This window comes from Gobius niger, assembly GCF_951799975.1.
Source record: "Gobius niger genome assembly, chromosome: 3".
NCBI classification, from domain to species: Eukaryota; Metazoa; Chordata; class Actinopteri; order Gobiiformes; family Gobiidae; genus Gobius; species Gobius niger.
The window spans coordinates 10,941,918-10,961,156 of NC_136854.1; the positions used below are offsets into that span (position 1 = coordinate 10,941,918).

At 42.7% G+C, this 19,239-nt stretch overlaps 1 protein-coding gene across 1 annotated transcript in view; it reads right to left on the minus strand.

Annotated features, from left to right (window-relative positions):
* grin2ab (glutamate receptor, ionotropic, N-methyl D-aspartate 2A, b) overlaps positions 1-19,239 on the minus strand; it is a 409,906-nt gene that overhangs the window by 18,956 nt on the left and 371,711 nt on the right. Inside the window, exon 16 of the mRNA XM_079552610.1 lies at positions 10,630-10,817. Within this exon, the coding sequence (XP_079408736.1) occupies positions 10,630-10,817 (188 nt within the window). The remainder of the gene's footprint in view (positions 1-10,629; positions 10,818-19,239) is intronic.

Sequence of the window (19,239 nt, forward strand, 5' to 3'; positions counted from 1 at the left end):
GAAGTCATGACCTTGGAAGCACAAGTCTGGTTCATCCTTTGGTGTAATTTCTAGACGCTTGAAGGTTCAGGTTCATTGGTTCAAACAATGATGGAAATGTCCAGTCATCACACAGATCAGAAAGAAGGCGGGTTCTGTGTCCCAGAGATGAACATGCTGTGTCTGAAATGTGAAGATCAACCCAAGAACAAAAGACCTGGTGAAGATGCTGAACCTGGTAAGAGTTTGTCATGATCCAGAGTGAAACAAGTCCTGCACCGACATGTGCTGAGAGGGAACTCTGCAGGAAGAAGCTCTGACCCCAAAAGAAACACAAAAAAGCCAGTTTGGAGTTTTCAAATGAAAAGAGGGATAAAGACATTTTTGAAGACATATCCAGTGGTCTGACAAAAAAAAAAAGAAAAAAAAATCTGGCCATGATGACCATCGTAACGTTTAGAGGATAAAGGGGGAATCTTGCAAGCCCAACTGTGGAATACGGGGGTGGCAGCATCATGCTGTGGGGTTGTTTTGCTGTGGGAGGGACTGGTGCACTTCACAAAATTGATGACATCACGAAGAAAGAACTCTATGTGGAAATATTGGAGCAACATCTCAAGACCTCAGCCAGGAAGTTAAAGCTTGGGCACAGATGGATCTTCCAAATGGACAATCACCCAAAGCAAACTGACAAAACAAAGTCAATGTTTTCAAGCGGTCATCACAAAGTCCTGATCTCAGTCCAGTTGAAAATGAATGGGCAGAGCTGAAAAGGCATAGGCACGCAAGGTGGTCTACAAATGTGTCTCAGTTTCACCAGTTCTGTTTGGAGGAATGGACCAAAACTCCTGCCAACTAAACGTTTGACCCAAAATATACAGTTCAAAGGCAATGCTACAAAATATTAATGAAATGTATGTAAACTTTTAGTTTTGTTCAAGTAATAAAAAAATTGTGCAGAAAATTCTATCTCTCATTCTTCTGGCATTTGGCCAGTAGAAATATATATTTTTTTTTAAATGACCTAAAGAAAATAAAAGTGAATTCTGGTTTAATCTCGGACTGTGAGAAAAAATGCAAATGTGTCTTTTTGCAAAGTGTAGGTAAACATATGGTTCCCGCTGTAACTGCACTATGGTTTTCTTATCATCGATCAACTAGCCTTTGCACACGATTAGCTAACACACAATGTACCATTAGACTCTAGAGTGACGGTTAATGGAAATGCCAACACCTATGTAGGAATTCCATTGAAAATCACCAGTTTCCAGCAAGAATAGTTATTTACCACATTAACAATGTCTAGAGTGTATTTCTCATGTGTTTAATGTTGAAAAAACAGTGCTCATCTTACAAAAAAAAAGACCTTTTAAGTCTCAATTCTTTCGGGGGCAAAGAGGCAGCAGCTGTAAACCCTTTTCGAGGCAGCCAAGAGTCTTTCAATCCAAGTTTGAGGGATTTTTGCCATTTCTTCTTCACAAAAGTCTTACAGAACTCAGATTTCTGGGCCGTTCCATCCAGGCCAAGCTCTTTAGAGGTTTATCCACAGATCTTCCATGATGTCTCGATCAGGATACTGTGAAGACCATGGAAAACCTTCACATTACGCCTCTTGATCTTGTCCATTGTGGGTTTTGAAGTGTGTTTACGACCATTACCCATTTGTAGAAGCCATTTATTTTTTAACTTTAAATTCATTGAGTGCAAGCCAACTCCAAAGGGTTAGGGTAAGGGTGATCGATCCAGCTCCAGGCCTAATGGCGGGTGTGCACTGTGCAATTTTTAGATGTCACCATTGCACGATGTGGGAATGAATCGTGAGCTGCTCTCGTCTCCCCTCTGCGATTGTTCAAAGAGACAATCGTAGCTATGACCAAAGTTTGGTTGTAGCAGTTTCAGGCTTCAGAAGGTGTGTGTTCAGGTGAGATAAGTGCTGCATGGTAGTAGGGTTTATTTTCGCAGGAAATGTGCAGGAAATGTCCTGTAAAATGCGTAGGCGGAGCCGCACATTTTCGGCCTGTGTTGCTTTGCCTCTGGCGGCGAGCGGTGTGTGCGCTGATGTGTTGACGGGACACTGACAGAGATCCTCTCTGCAGCGAGAGGATGGCTCACTCTACGACTAGCATTACAAAATATCAGACACTGCCGGATGTCGGTCGTAGCTCGTCTTTGGTCGTACGATGGTTCTATTTGAAATCTTTGTCCCTGTCTCACCGTACAACCTAAGACCTGCCATTTTCAGCTACGACGTACGATTTTTCCCACGACTAGTGATTGTACGTCACAGATGGCCAAAATCGGACAGTGCACACCCACCATAATAGTTTTGACGGATCATAACAATGTATGTAATAAACTGAAAACACATTTAGGTCCTGTTGTAATTCTCATATCCATGTCAGTAATCTACAGCTAATGTTCCAAAAGGGTATCTCTAAATGTCCTCCAGAGTCCCACTGCAAGAGCTCGAGACGACCTTCAGCACTCCACTGTTAATGAAATGTCAGTCGACACAACCCGCCGTCCCTGCTCCGGGTGTGACCTGCCACTTTGTGATTGACCATTTTCACTCCGGCCGGCGGCACTATTGATTCCAACCATCTCATCGCGGCACATGTCCGAAACATCTGAGCAACCTTTTCACTTACAGCTTGAGTCCGTTTTCGGGTTCAGAGATAAAACATCCAAAAAAGACTTTCCAGATTCAGGCAACATCATACGTTTTTTTTTTTTTTTTAGGCATCATCATAAGTGTTGTAGTAAAGATGTGCAGATGTTCGCCGACTGGACCGGGTTCAGAAGCGTCTTCTTACTCTTGTTGTCAAGAGTCAAGACTGGTTAGACAAACAGCAAACCTGGTAGAGGTACGTCCCATTTGCAAACAAAGCCCAAATAACAAATTATTATTATTATTAAAAGAGGTAGTATTATGCTTTGATTGTATGATGCAGGTATTAAGTAATGTAATTGTCTTGGTCATTATCTTGCATCACACTTTGTTAGAAAATGCCATGTTGATTGAAAAAGATTTCCATATTTCCACTTCCTTATTCATTGATAGCTTTGTCGCTTAAGCCCCTCCCTCCACCCTTCCCTTTGCTGCGTAGCTATTGTCAATGCTGCGCCAGACATGAAGCTGGCGTCTGCACAAAAGTCTAGTCTATGTGAACCGACCTGGCAGATCCAATAAGGAGGCAGTCGAAATTCCACTATATCTTTGCAATCTTACAGACTATTACTTTAAATCAGGATGGGAACTTGATGGATCTCTGAAAAATATTGTTAAGTCCAAGAATGCAAGGTTGGGAGTCTGTTGGAGCTACCAAAGTGAAGATCTTGTAAGAGTAGAAACAAAACCTCATCTTTAGCTGCGCTTGTGGCCACGACTCTCTCCCAGAAAAGGAAATGACCATATTTGGATAACAGCGCCATCTCGGTCGCCTTACATGCTACACGTGGATACCAAACATGTCAATATTTGTGAATGGATATGCGTGGGAATGACGAGGGAGTGCTGCGCTGTTGTGTTACAACAGAAAGGGAAAGCTTTTTTAACTCTGACATAAAAAAAAGATGTTTTAAGGGACTATAGTTTATTTTCCTCCCCCTACATGTTCCAGCCATGTCCTAATGTGTAGAATCAGCCCAGACCTGTTCACCACAACTGCCTCTAAAATCCTGCACTCACTCACAAAGTTGTTGCTTCACGAGCTCGAGCTTAATATAGAAGCTGCAGTTACGCGTAAGACCTGAGGTGGCAGTAGTGAGCATAAAATGGCTAACTTGCATTTAGCCCCTTTAAAGCTGCGGTACCTGACTTATAGAGTATATAGAGTACATTTATTTTTGCCACCTCAGAGTATGTTGTAAACGCAGCAAAACACAGACCTTGTTGCATCGTCTTCACCTAAAGTTTTATTGATTATGGATGATAGAAGATTCTAAATGAGTGCCAGCCATAAACTAAACTAAAAACTAAAACTAAACATGTTCAACGGGTGTGAAACGTGCATATATATATCATTCAATTCTTTGAACAATTCATATGTGCAGGAGGGATTGTGAGATCAAGAAAGTTTGGGCCAAAACAAACTTTCTTGTTCACTGTTTGAATAAGGCAAATCAGATACTGCAGCTTTAGAGAGAATACTCGCTAAAATCTCAACACTGACCACTGTGAGAAAAAGTTTTCACCTGCCGTGTCGTGTCTCACCTTAAAAGGGAACATATGCTGCCTTTTATAGGTATTAGGTAATAATCTAAAACACATCTTGATGACTATCTTAAACTTTGGGGGACATTTATCAAAACAGGTGCGAAATAGCAAGCCTAACTTCCCATTTAAAATGACTTATTACATTACATTACGGGTCTTTGCCATATTATATTGGTAGCCCTAATCTGAAACACAAATGAGACTAAATGTGAACACCGCCAAAAAATAATGCATTTCTTGGTCAAGCTGTGTTACTATTTGCAGTCAGTGATGGTCTTTTGCTGATTTACCGGAGCAGGGATGTGCAGTGGGCCAGAGCCAGGAGCTGTAATGGAGACTTATGACTGCGTTAGGCCGGGTCAGGGATGGCTGCCCGGCGCTCTCCCACCAGGACTGAGCCAGATCTGGGTCCAAGTCGGAAAAAAAATTCAAGTCGAATCCAGGTCTTGGGTCGGGCCAAACCGCGTTAAAGCCAGGTCTAAAATCAGGGGAGGACTAAACCATTGTTTAGGACTAACTAGGTCGAAAGTGATTTTGGGGGTGGATCGTGGACTCTTTGGTGACTTTAATGATATTTAAGTGTTGATAATGATTTTTAGTGAGAGGAATTGTTACACTGGTTTAGTATTTGGAATAAGTTTGGACTAGTTTAATGTTTTGTGTATGCTGAGTTTCCATGACGACTTGGCTGTAGTATTTGGCACGGATGAAATGCCGAACATTTAGGGCTCTTCTCTTCCACCAGGCAGTTTACTTGAGCAGGTGTATGTCAATGTAATGTATTTGTATCCAAAATGACAATATTCCAAAACGTTTTTTCTTAACAGCAAATTGTGTCAAAAACATTCTGTCAGGCTAAAAATTGAACTAAATTGGGAAAATCATAACAAAAATGCTTCTTTTACACATTTCCAAGATACTACGCGTTTTATTTATCAACTGTATCAGCAAAAATAGTTGTCAATTTCAGTCGGATGGAAAACCTCAGTGATTTTGTAACATGCTATGGCTTCTTAGATGTTGATATTGCATCTACTAATATAGATACAGACGGCATCGCGTCATAGAGGGGGGCGTGGCCTCGCCGAGGGGGAAAACAGAATCTTTAGGGAAACTCTTCACTCTTTTTAGCCATGTTCTGGTGAAATATAAACTTATTTATCACATACAAATAAAGTCAAGTCTAAATCGGGTCCATATGGATGTTTATTCACAGCACATTGTTCAGTAGAAGCGAAAAAACGGCAGTCGTAGCTAGCGCTACCATTAGCATGTTAGCATTCTCCGTTATTTATGTGTTTATGGGCTGTTGAACCACTTTACTTTCCTCCCCATTTCTTTGTATCTTTATTTAGTAGAAAACTTTAGAAACTGTAGCTCCTTCCGTCCAAGTCTCCATCGGTTCCTCTTACCTCTTCACCCCCGTCTTCACAAAGTGCATTTTCTCTCTGATCTTCGTGTCAGCTTTACCCAAATCTAAAAGGTTACTGCCCATATACTGCTCTTTTGTGGCATTTTTGGGGGTCATGTTTCTGTGGCTCTTTCGTTGTTGCATTCTTATCCTTGTTTCTGTCTCGTTTTGGTTGCTATTTTCACATTTATTTCAAGAAGCTTTTAGATATGGGTATTGCCAAACTGGATAACATGTGTCCGGTTCAGGCGGGGGTTAAGAGGTTAAATAGGATATTAAACACTATGCTCTTAAGTTTCTGTTGCTGTTCCTGGTTTTACTACTGCCCTGTCGCTTTTATTTGTTTTCTCGTCATCGCTTCCACTCTGGATCCCTGTCTGTCAGCTTCATCTGCCTTTGACAGTGAAGTTGTTTACGAACAGCTCCTGTATGTCATGCCCAGAGGTTAAACCAGTGCTAAATAAAAGATGGCCCCTGCCAGGCCGCAGTCTAATGGGAGCTGAGAGATGGGATGGAAGTCTAGAGTGGTATGGGGGGGGGGTCTTTGGCGTATCAGTATCGAGGGGAAACTATTTATCATTAGTGATGAAACAAGCGGGGGAGGAAATGGCAACAAGGAGAGCTGAGCGATATATCGTCTACAGCAGGGGTGTCAAACTCATTTTGGGTCGTGGGCCGAAATTCAGCCCCCACGGCGGGTTGTGGGCCACATATAATAAAGAAAATGTTTCCAATAAATAAATAATAATAAGCTGTGATTTGGGTAAAGCCCCAGCTTGACTGTAGCTTCATTAATAACAATGGCTTACACTTGTATTGCACTTTACAAGCCTGTGTCACAAGTTCCTTAAAGTACTACATATCGTCATTATTCATTCACTCCACACTCAGTGGTGGTAAGCTGTTGTTGAAGCCACGGCCGCCCTGGGGCAGACTGTCCATTCACCACGTGGCTATATAATGTGTTGTTCATATCCTGAGCTCTTATTATGTCAGTGCCCTCTGCTGGACACGTGTGGAACTCTTTTCTTTTTTTTAATTTAATGCCCCCTAGTGGTCTAGAATGAGTATTCTGGTTATTCTTTAAAAAAATCATAACTCTGCACAGGAATGGGCTATAGTTTAAATACTATGGAATTTATGCTCTACAGGGCAGGGGCCGGAGTAAATCATCTCGCGGGCCGGATCAGGCCCACGGGCCGTATGTTTGACACCCCTGGTCTACAAGATAGTATCGAATTGCTGTTTGGAATATATGCGAATGTACAATATCGAGTTTATCTCCAATGTCAAGAAATGTGGAATAATGTGGGGGGGGAAAGAGTTCAAAATTGGTGAATAATGGGAAAAAGGTTTGAAATGAAAAAGTCTGATCTAAAAATGGGTCAATGGGTTAGACAAAAAATATATAATTGATTGTGCCAGTTTTGAATTTATACTTTTAATTTGTTGATATATTTGATACAAAAAAAAAATCAGACGGATTTTGGATCTTGTGGGGGTTCAAAGCTCAATAAATCAGGCAAGGTGTTAGATAATAAAAAAATCTGTATGAGTTTGTATGAGTAACTACTATGGAGATGCAAGAGCGTCAAGAAAATCTCATTGTGAAAATGCGTGCGTACATTTCCCCTGTCTTTAGCCTTGAAGGGAAATTACCATATTTGGATTTACAGTGTCATTTCGGTCGCCTTTCGTGCCACACGTGGACACCAAACATGTAAATATATGTGAATGAACAAGCTTGGGGGGAAAGGCCATTGGGGTTACAGTTACTTCCAGGATATCTCCGGCTCACTCGCAACAAAACAACATAAAATAAGCATTGTAAAGAGTAAATGTAATCTTTTTTATAACTCTGACACTAAGAAGTAACTTGTGACCCTAGAGGCCATAAGCACCATTGCAGGTGCCGTCGTTTTTTTTTAGCTAGCTCACAGTTAGCTTCATCTTCGTGATTCCATTAGTGTGTGTGTGTGTGGCTCCGACCCGGAGGCAGCAAAGTTGCAATTGTGGTTTTCTGGCCAGGGAGATGAAAGTAATCCCATTAACACTCATATTACCCCCAGAGGGACTACGGAAAGCTACTTAGTTCTGCTCTAAGGGGGGAAAAATGGATGATAAAATCTCACCATTGACCACTGCGGAAACAATCTCGGTTTTCACCTGCCGTGTCTCGCCTTCATTCACCAACTCTGCTCTACGTTTTTGTCTTTGGCCCAGTAGAGCGGGGTCAGGTGGCATTAGCTTCCATGTGTTTTGGAGCAGAACCTACAGTCTGATTCTGTTGACAGCCACTCCGGCGATCGCTCCAGGATTCTGTTCCATCAGGTCGACGAGGACTGCCAATATCTCTCACCCAAATCCCCTCCGTCCACAGCGCTCCCGAGAGTGCGGAGCCTCCACTCCAGTCAATTCCCCGGCTCTCTCCCGGAACGCGGCGGGATGTTTGCTCCGTGATGGGATCATGATGAAGTGGGATGCGCATGCGGGGGGTGCGGGCGGTGCGGGGGGGGGTTTGTGGTGATGGAAGGCTGGGCTGGGGGTGGGAGCTGAACTGGTAAATAGAGTGTAATGGAGGGAGGCGGGAGGCAGGTGGTGGGGGTTGGAAACGGGGTCTGCGGGGGGAATAGGGAAAGTGGCGTCGACCGATGCTTCAAAAAGCAAACTAAGAGCCAACAGCTGCTGATGAAGTCGATGTGACATTGCGCAGTAGAGGCCAAAGCTGTGAGCCAAAATCATCCAAATGATATATATATATGTCACTCTGCATGTCATGAGTCGATATCATATATTAGCTTCACATTTTAAGTTGAATAACAGAAATAAATGAACTTTTTCCACAATATTCTTATTTTCCGAGTTTCACCTGTGGAAGTTGTAAACATAAAGGATAAAGGGGCTTCCTGCTCTGGAATGTGGGAAAAGTGCTAATAAGCTTCCATTCCAAACAGTCTAATACAATAAAAGCGCTCAGGAAGATTTTATCAAATAATTGTTCTGTGGTGAAGGTTTTAGGGACCAAGGCCTGTGGTCATAGTGTATTGTAGGTTTAAAGCAGAACTAAGTAACTTATTTACCTTAATAAATCCTTTTCGTAGTCCTTCTGGACTACGAATGGGATGGGATGATCGGGGGGGGGGGGGGGGTCTCTGGCCAGAAAACCACACTTCCTTAGTCTTTTCTGTCAGTGTAGTATTTACTCTCACGAACCAGTAATGATTAAAACATTGCTACATGCTACGACACCTGCAGTGGCGCTGATGGCCTCTAGGGGCATGAGTTACTTAGTTCTGCTTTAAAGGTGCCCCACACCTTCATTTAGGCATAAAACCTCAATGGCAGCTCTGTCCAGTGTTAATTTCGTCGACTAAAAAGTCTTAATTTTAATCAAAGTGATATTTTTGACGACTAAAATTGGACTAAAACTAAATTAAAGGTTTTTCATGAGACTAAAACTATGACTAAAATGTCCAGATATTTTCGTCGACTAAAATAAGACTAAATAAAAATGAAAAGGAGAGACTAAAATCATCCAAACTTCTATTGACCGTTTGTTCATGTGGAGCAGCTCCATGAAGCAGAGGAACAAGATTAAATATGATAAGAATGAATATTATCAAAGCAAAGTCGACTTAATTCGTCTTAAATTTAGTCGACAAAAATTACGTGCAATTTTAGTCGACTAAAACGAGACTAAAATTGAAGATATTTTTTTGACTAAAACTAGACTAAAATCGAATTACATTTTCGTCAAAAGACTAAGACTAAAACTATTTAACTATTAAAATATGTTGTCAAAATTAACACTGGCTCTGTCTCAGAGTAAAATGCTAGTTGTTGAGGTTAGAAATGTGAAGGGTCTGAGGGACGCATTTAAGGCACCCCGGGGCTGAATGATTTAGAATCTATTAAAAAACACTGCATGCTCGGTGTTCTCCCTGAGGATGGCTGTTTTGTTGGAAACGGCAGGTGAAAACATTGACTTTTCACATTGTTGAGATATTTAGCTAGTTTTCTCCCTTAGAGTAGCCAAATTGGCGCCCTAGGCAAGATTAATTAAGCAATTAAATCTGACCCGCACCTCATTTTCCATTTAAAATAATATAGAGTTGCTGGCTCCATGATGGTCAAATGTTTTCACATTAATAGGGCTCTGCCTTTTTGAGTTATGTAAGAAAACTGGAGGCTTATGGTTGGACATACTGACAGATTTGACCAAATGAAAGCACACGGACAATCATGTATGATGTTTTTGGTGTTTTACTCGGATTATCACATGCAGAAGCAGGACTCTTGATGGACAGCGTGTTTCCCTGTCTTCATCGTTACAAAGAGCCTGACCAGTGACTTTAAGGTAAGGAACAGCAGTTGTGGATGAGTTTGTAAAGCGGGTGATGAAGCTGATGGTGCGCAAAAGTTATATTCTAAAGCAGGGGTGTCAAACTCATTTTGGGTCGTGTCCCGAAATTCAGCTCCCATGGCGGGTCGTGGGCCACATAAAATAGAGAACATTTTTCAAATAAATGAACACTTGTATTGCACTTTACAAGCCTGTGTCACAAGTTCCTCAAAGTATTACATAGTAGTCATTATGGTGGTAATTATGGTGGTATTATGGTGGTAAGCTGTTATTGTAGCCACAGCCGCCCTGGGGCAGACTGTCCATTTACCAGGTGGCTATATAATGTGTTGTTCATATCCTGATCTCTTATTATATCAGTGCCCTCTGCTGGACACCTCTTTCCTTTTTTTAAATTGAATGCCCCCTAGTAGTTATTTTTTATTACATACTCTGGAATTTATGCTCTACAGGGCAGGGGCCAGAATCAATCATCTCACGGGCCGGATCAGGCGTTTAGATAGCATAAACAAACGCACCAAATGATAAATAAAAAAGACACCCAGCCCTGCAGGTTTGCTATGGATGATGTCATTTTAACATTGTGGAAAGCTCAAAAAGCGAAACTTTCATGAATAAAGTACATTTTTTACTTTATTAGAAGAATTCCAACGCACTGACCGTCTCCGATGATGCCCAGTATGGCCAGGTCCACCAGCCGCTTCCAGTAGGAGCCCTTCTGCAGCGCGATGCCGTAGCCCGTGGTGGCGAAAATGTAGCCGCTGCCGATGGTGACCAGCTTGCAGCCGTCGTCCCGCCCCGCCATGTAGTTCAGCACCGCCGCGTCGTAGATGAAGGCGTCCAGCTTACTGCAACACAAGGCAGGTGCGTGAGGAACACAGGAACAGAACTCTGCCTCTTCTGTCAATAAGGAAGATACATAATTAACAATCACAAATAATGCCAAATCACATGTTTTTGTCGTTGTAAAATCTCAATTGTGTTTTGTTGAAAATAAAATAGTGCAAACTTGTCTAAGCCAATGTCAGTGTTTTTTCTATGCCTTTTTATACATCTGTTATGCGATCAGTTATACTCACATATATTTTCTATATTTAAAGAGACTAGATGCAAGTTGGTCATTTTTACACTCACTGCTGCCACCTCAGGTCTTACGCATAACTGCAGTTTCTATATTTAACTCATGCATGACGGCACTTCTGACCTGAAGTAACAGCTTTGTGAGTGACAGTGCAGGATTTCAGAGGCAGTTGTGGTGAGCAGGTCTGAACTCATTCTACACATTAGGACATGGCTGGAACATGTAGCTCGACATATTATTAGAGTATCATGAAAAAGTGCATTCACTTCTGTTCTCATCATTCAGACTCATTACATGCAAAGTGAGATACGTACAGCTTTTATTTGTTATCATTTTGAAACCCAAAATTAAAAATGGACTGTAAGCCATGATCATCAACATTATAACAAAGCTTGACATATCTCACTTTGAATGGAATGAGTCTATATCATACATTAGTTTCATATTTTAAGTTGAATTTAAGAAATAAATGAACTTTTTCATGATATTCTAATAGACGACGAGAGCCTGTAAACTACGGCGTAAATCGAAACTGGAAGTTAGGTTAGTTATTCCTACAGCTCCCAGCAGGAGGAGCTGCCCCAATGTATTTTAAAACTCTAGAGCCTTTATTTCATTGTTACTCTTTAATTCTTAAAGAGGCTGGTGATAAACTTAAAATATGAATGCTGAGGCCCCCAAAAAAAGCAGCGGTAATCAAATCATTTTCTTGTTGTAGGGTAAACTTAATAAGGCACCGTCGATCTACATAGTAAACAAGACATTTGTGAAAGGGGCCCAGCAGATTGAAGGGCCCATGGGGATATGGAGAAAAATGTGTGCGCTGTGCGGCCTGTAAACTAGTTCCCTGTCTCTTTGCAAAGTCCCTCAAATTTATCAGAGGATTTTTTACCCAAGACTAAACCAGGTCTAAACCAGGACGACACGAGGTCTAAACCAGTTCAAAACTAGGTCTGAGCCATTTTCATTGAGTTGACACTGGGAAAAAATACGTACCTATTGCTCTGTTAAAATACATGAAAATGCACCAAAAAGCACCATTAAAATAAAAAAGTTCTCTGTGGGAGGACCCCCAGACCCCCTTTTAAATGTGTCCCCCCCACCAGTCTGGCAGTAGCAAAGGTTCTACCGCGAGGGCCATGGAGCTCAAATTAGGGTCATAATGTTAAACTTTTTTTTTTTTCTTTCACAAATTTGTCATTTTTAAAAAATGTTTAAGAAGTTATTTCTGCGGGGTCAAATAAAATAAAAAAACATTCATTTATCCTTTCATTGTAGAGAGAGAGAAATCCGACAGACAGACAGTATATGTACAGATGTTGTTAAGGCGCTATATGAGTAAATATTGATTGATTATGGCGGGCCCTGAAAAAACTTTAGCCCCGGGGCCCATTTTACTTAAATCCGGCCCTGACCACGTGCACAGTCGTGTGTCAAGATGTAGCGCATTTCCCTCCAGCGCAAACCAGGGAGGAATCAGGCATTATGAGAACAATGGGGAACTGCTGGAGAGTCTGTGAGAGCTAGAAACACTTTCATTAACAACTAAATCCAGGAAGTTCAAATCAAAGGAAGAAACAACCATGTGTGAATGAAGTGAAATACACTGCAGGGGAGGAGAACATTATATTGTTGTTAAAACTCAGACAATGTCATTTAATACAGTACTTTTGTCAGGTTGGGAAAAGGGATGGTGTCGCCAAGTGTCGCTTTGGCGGGGCTCCCAGTCCCACGCCCCGTCCATTAGCGAGCGCCGCGGCACATAAAGAACAGTTCAGATGGAAGCTCATTATCATATACCACTCTCATTGACGTCTGAATTAATGTTTAACGCGGAAATCGATGGCCGTTTTCCTTTGGCCCGATGTAATCTCCATAAAGCGCGACGGACGCCAGCGATCTGGGCCTGTCCCCGGGGACGCGCCGCTGACTGATCGCTCCGTGGGCCCCTGATGTGCTTCGCGGCGCAAGTCTGGGAATGTCTGATGCCGGCGCTAACTATTGTGTTAGCTTAAAGGGCCATACGTCAAGTGTCTGTTTGTGCTGAGCCGCGGGCTATTCGTGGGCCGCGGGGAGATTATTGTCACCCCCGCGTACAAATGGAGCCCCTTATTGGGGATCGGGCACCGGCTGTCCGCTCGAAAAGAAATGACAGGAGAGGAGCGCGGCGCCCCCGGGGGGTAGGGGGGGAGGAGCCTATTGACACGAGGTATAAGACTTACATCCAAGGACAAAAGCCGCATGCATTTTGGATGGTCTCCCCATGTTTTTGGTGGGTCGGTTGCACCTCGTAAATAGTAATGGCTGGGATGTCTTGCCCAAAGAAGACACGAAGAGGAATCGACTCAGGCAGCGAGGAGAAAATGTACCTTTACAATCTGCTGATGCGTACTGCACAGTTTGAGAAAAAAAACAGCTGTAAATAACTGTCTTAAATATTTAGTAAATTATAAGAGAGCAAAATTCTATTGACTGATACAATTACAGTGGTATGGATAAGTATGAGCCAACCTTTATGTTTCCGACATTTTGCCATACGATGGACCATAAACATAAATATATTTAATTGAAATTTTATGTGAAGACACACACTAAGTGCCACACAATTGTGAAGTGAAATGAAATTCATACATGATGCCATTAAGGCCAGATTTGTGCAGTGTACGACTAATAGTTGTCCTGTGGACAGTTTCCCCCACCTGAGCTGTAGCTCTCTGCAGTTCATCCAGGGTCATCATAGGCTTCTTGGTAACAGCTGTGGTCAGTGCTGTCCTTGTTCGGTCAGTAAGTTTAGGAGGACGGCCGGGTCTTGGTAGGTTTGCAGTGATGCCAGACTCTTTCCATTCCTGGATGGTGTATTTAACTGTACTTTGAGAGATGTTCAAAGCTTTGGAAATCTTTTTATAACCTAACCTAGCTTTATACTTCTCATAACTTTATCTCAGACCTGTCTGGTGTGTTCTTGGACTTCATAATGCTTCTGCTCCACAATAGTCTCTGAGGCCATCACAGAGCAGCTGTATTTGAACTGACTTTAGATTACGCACAGGTAGACTCTTTAGTCATTGGGTCAACATGTGATCATTCAGAAATCATCAGGAAACTTCTGAAGGCTGGTAAATACTTATGCACATCCCACTTCATTTTTTTATTTATAAAGTTTTTTTTATTTATAAAGTGTCACAGAGTGTGTGTCTTTCATGTAAAATTTCAACTAAATATATTTATGTTTATGGTCCATAGTATGGCAAAATGTCGAAAAGTGATCATTTTGGTAAAGTAGCGTCACTCTGCAATGCATTGATTGGATGAGGAAGGGCACGCACTCGTGCAACTACATTATAAGCCGGGACAGCTGTTATCAGTGGGCTCGGTGGGCCAAGACCCTCCGGTCATTTTATGGAAAAAGACGAAATTGTCTTTGTCATTTTTATAGTTTATTTTATATCATAACTAATTGCCTAATGTCATTAATGTGCATAATCATCGTAGTTTTTTTTGTATCTGATCACGATTTTTGCAACAAAGTACAGAAAACGGACTAGTTTTTGTTAGCCCTGCACTCAAACACGCAAACATGACAATGACCAGTAGATGGCGGTCACGTGACTTTGTGGCTCCTCATTGGTCACATTCCCTCGCACGCGCCTTCTCAAAACACTGGGAGAAACACAAGCAAAGACCAGTAGAATCTACGGACATTCTTTTTGTGAAAAATCAGAACATAACAAACATCAAGTCGAGTGTGTTTCATAATTCCGACAGTCATGCTAGGTTACCGTTTGTCAGCGTTAGCGTTTTAGCTTCAAGCCTAACTTTGGAGAAATATCTACATCCTGAGCAATGTTTTAAACAAGTTTGAAGAATTATCCCACAGCTGCTTGTTTTCTGCCACACACTGTTTGAATGTGTATTTATATCAAAAAGACACGGCTACGTCTCTATTGGGATAAAAAAAAAAAAAAAAAAGACAGGATCAGTTGGTGAAGTTAGCATCATGTTGGTCTGGGTGCCCTAACACAGGAGTTCCCAAACTTTTCAGGCCGCAACCACCAAAATCCCTCAACCAACCACTCAGGACCCCCTGCAGTGAAATGTGATTCATTTTTATGATAATAGTGTTGGTGTTGGTTTTGGTACTATATTTTGATGCTGGAACCACTGCCCAAACAAATCAATCCATGACCCATAGACAGAGCCTTGGGGAGATATTTTGGCTGGGGGGTGCTGAGACAAGACATTCTTCCCCAAAACGCAATTTCCGTGTTTATTTCCTATGTGTTTAATACTGTTTGTAATGCGTGAACTATTCACCAGGGGGTGCTGTATCACCCTCAGCACCCTGGGTTCCCATGGCCTTGTCCATAGAAGACACATTTTGTTCCAGTAAATTAAAACAAAAGTCAAACGCAATTAGTTTCCAAGCCAGCATCTAAACTTAAAGACACTCCTCAAAGTTATCATGTATTTATGTTTATGATTCTCTAAACTAATATACGATTCAAGAGCTTAGTGTTATTGCAGTGCTTTTGGACGCTCGTGTAATGGATATTGTGTCAGCTAATGTAGCGATACTTTTACAACAATATATGTGAATCCTTTTACTGCGCGGATAGAAATCCCGCTGCTTTAATGCCTAAATTTGGACTGGACTGCTTACTTTTGCTCGCCTTTGAGGGGAAATCCACTTAAAGCATGGTAATTGTGAGGAGACTGATCACCATTCCGCCTGCAGCGCGCAAACCAAAACCTTAATGCAAAAGATCTCATATTCTGAAAGGCGTCGTCTTAGCGCTGCCGTATCAGTGTAATTGCAGAGAGGGGGCAGAAGTTTGGGAGGGAAAGGGCCCGCAGATCCAAAACTAAAAACGATAAGCATCTATTAAAGCACTGTAAGCCACGGCAAATGAGCGTCTAACACTTTGGGCGGCTCTGGCTTGGTTTTCCGGGAGACAGAGCAAACACTTGACCGCAGAGGGCCCCCCTGGTGAGGCGCTTGTGTTTGTTTCAGGTCTGGGGAGCGTCAGGGAGATGGGAGCAGAGATGACAGTCGTGGATTTTTATTAGCACAGCCACATCGCGGAGAAAAACTCTCGCCATCACTTCACTACGGCCACACACTTTACTCCACCCCCCATTTTTACTCTTGACTGAAACAGCTGCGAAGCAAAGGGGAGCAGGAAGAAGCGGTGTGGGAGGAGCTTAGGAGTTAGTTTGCTTGAATAACCAGAAAGTGAAACAAATGGATGGAAACTGTTTAAGGTCAATATTGCATTTTACAATAACATACGCCAAACCACATGGGCAGAGAAGCAGAACCCTTTTCACACCAGGGGCCAAATCAGCTTTCATTATGTACTCCAAGGGCCTTACAATTCAGTAACAAACATTCTAGACTTCAACACTGAGGTAGGGCCAGTGTGCGAAATACAGGGGGGGTCCGACCCCCCTGATTAACCCATCAGACCCCTGGGGCCAAAGGTGCAGACACAAGCACATTCTGCACTCTTGCCGGAGGTGTATGTGACATAGACTGTATATATAATGGACAGCTTCTGCTCACTCCTCCCCGTATAGTATACCATAATGACTACGGTCGTGGGGGAAGTCATGGCGGATTTACAGACTCCCCCTCCCCAGCTCTGACGAAGCATGTTCCTAAAAAGGGCATAAGGGCGGGATCTTCACTGTAGACTCGGCCCTCCGTGACGTGTAGCTCGCGCTGCTCCAATGCTAACAGTCCGACCCTCATTAAGTACGAGATTTCTAAAATTCTTCTTTCGAAAATCAGCCTGGTTTCTTAAATTGTGACTAACCCAGCGTTATCTCAGGAGGAATATCTAGCCTAGTCTAGTGTTGAAAAAATAGAAACCAGGCGTTAAAGCTGTTTTTAACGTGTCTAAAGTCCAATACTTTTCAATGGGGCACTAGCGGTGATATGGAGGTACTACAGCAATGGCGGAGCCATGGCGGCCCCCAGTGTCATGGGCATAAAGCAGAGCAGCCAGCGGCCATTGATATGTGAGCTGGGCCAGCGGCACTTGAAGGGCCCATCGCAGGCAGGGATTGGCCGCATTGTGCAGACTCAGTATGAAAATACTGTCAACATAGATGACACGTAGGCCGACTACACTACCACAATTTAAGTAGAGTCATTTGCTGACGGTCCCTAAATCTGACAGGCCATAGTCTACGAGTGTTAGCCGCTTCCCTGTGTGTTTCTGTCGGCTTCACAGCCGCTGCAGCTCCCGCTCTGAATATCTGTCCAATATCCAACTTCACCGCGGTGCCAGACCGGACATTATCATCAATCAGCTACTGCAGGGGTTCGTTTTTCTGCACGAAACCAGTGAACCTTTCCAGGCCATCCATGAGTTCTGAACAATGCAACTGATGATGCCCTGTCATAGCTGTCAAATTTCCCTTTTTGGCCGGGAAACTACCGTATTTTGCCCCTCTTATCACTCACTGTAGCCACAACATGATATTGATAAAGACCTAGGATTGCCATGGGTCAGGAACGACTTAGTGGATTGGACCAACGCTACAGTTACCGCAACTGATCGGTTTCTACGCATATACCGTAGTCATTGTCCACGGCACTAATGATCGTGTGTGCGTTCTTCTTTCTCTCTGTGGCCAAATGTGTGTGTGTCTGGAGAGATAGGGATGATAATTGTCATTGGGCACTGCACTTGTTTTTGGCCCCTGGGCTGTAGAGCTAGGCACTATGGGAAGTGGATTTATACTTGTTGTCGCACATGGATGGTCGCGATGGGGACCCCCCCCTAATATTGACGGGTATTTCGCACACTGGGTAGGACTGATAGTTTGGAGGATCATCATTTCTATGCATGTCAGACTCCCGAAATCCGATGGCTGGAATTGTTTATCTCTGTTGAGGTGTCTGATGTCAGCTGGCAGTGATGACGATGCTAATCAAAGCATGCATTTTATCCAAGTGCATTTGTTTCGAGGTGTAATGGCGCACGAGGTGTGCCTTCTTCATCACTGCTGGCCCCTCGCCACATACTGGGCACACTGGCTCGCCTTTCACTTTGACAAAGAATAAATCATTTGTCTATTTTTCCAATCAAGATTCACCTTCCTTTTCTTAGCGGTCGCCATGATGCAGTACTTGTCAATCAATTTTCACATACGTCACATAAAATCGCATGACCCTTATCTATATTATATTCAATGTGAAAAATGCCTTGGGGGGCCTGGTCAAATGGTCTCTGAAGCCTGAAGTTCTTCACCCCTGATATAAATGTCATGGGTTGACTTACAATTGACAAATTGCCTCATTGAAAATGTTCTTCCAGTATGTGGATGCTTGATAAATGTTAAACAGCACAATTGCCACATCTGTGCATTCCAGTTGTTGTCAGCCATGGGTGTGGTCTGGACTCATATAACTTTGTGTTTTATTGTTGGTGCTTTCCTAAATGCAAATGTTGGTGGATCTTTACACATGCGTATGTTGGCCAAGTTGAAAGAAAGGATTTCAGTTCACAAGACTGCCATTACAGTAGATCAGGCAATATGGCAAACACTACAAAGAAGCAAATGGTTCCCCGTGTTCTAATCTATGAGATTCTTTGTGATAGAAAGGGTTACGCTGTCCACAAGAGGGGGCAATATCCTTAAAAAGCTGTCTCAAGAGAAATGTTTTGGATTTATACACTGAACACAATGGCACTTCATGGACTGAACGATGATTTCTCTTTTAACAATTTTTTTTTTTGGGGGGTTAAAGGAACAGACCACCGTTTTTCCATACTGAGATATGTTCTTATCTGAGCTCAGACGAGTTGATACGTACCTGTCTGGTCTTTGTGCCTGTGGAAGAGCTTAGTCGCTTCCATCTTCACCCCGTTTGGAACCATAGAAACATGCTGGGGTCGTTTTGTGTGACTGAGGGCACTCACAGAGACCAGACAGGTACGCATCAACTTGTCTAAGATCAGGCAAGAACATCTCTCAGTATGTAAAAACGGTGACCAGTTCCTTCAGATTTGTATGGCTTGTGTATGTATAGCACTGTAAGATGATTGGTTCAACTGTAATTGGGTCCTTTGTCCATCTGATACATAAATATATACATGCATGTAAGTCAGAGCAATCAGCCTGATGAAGGCTCACGCCGAAACGTGCAGCCACGTGAGAAACTGAGAAATTGATATGCT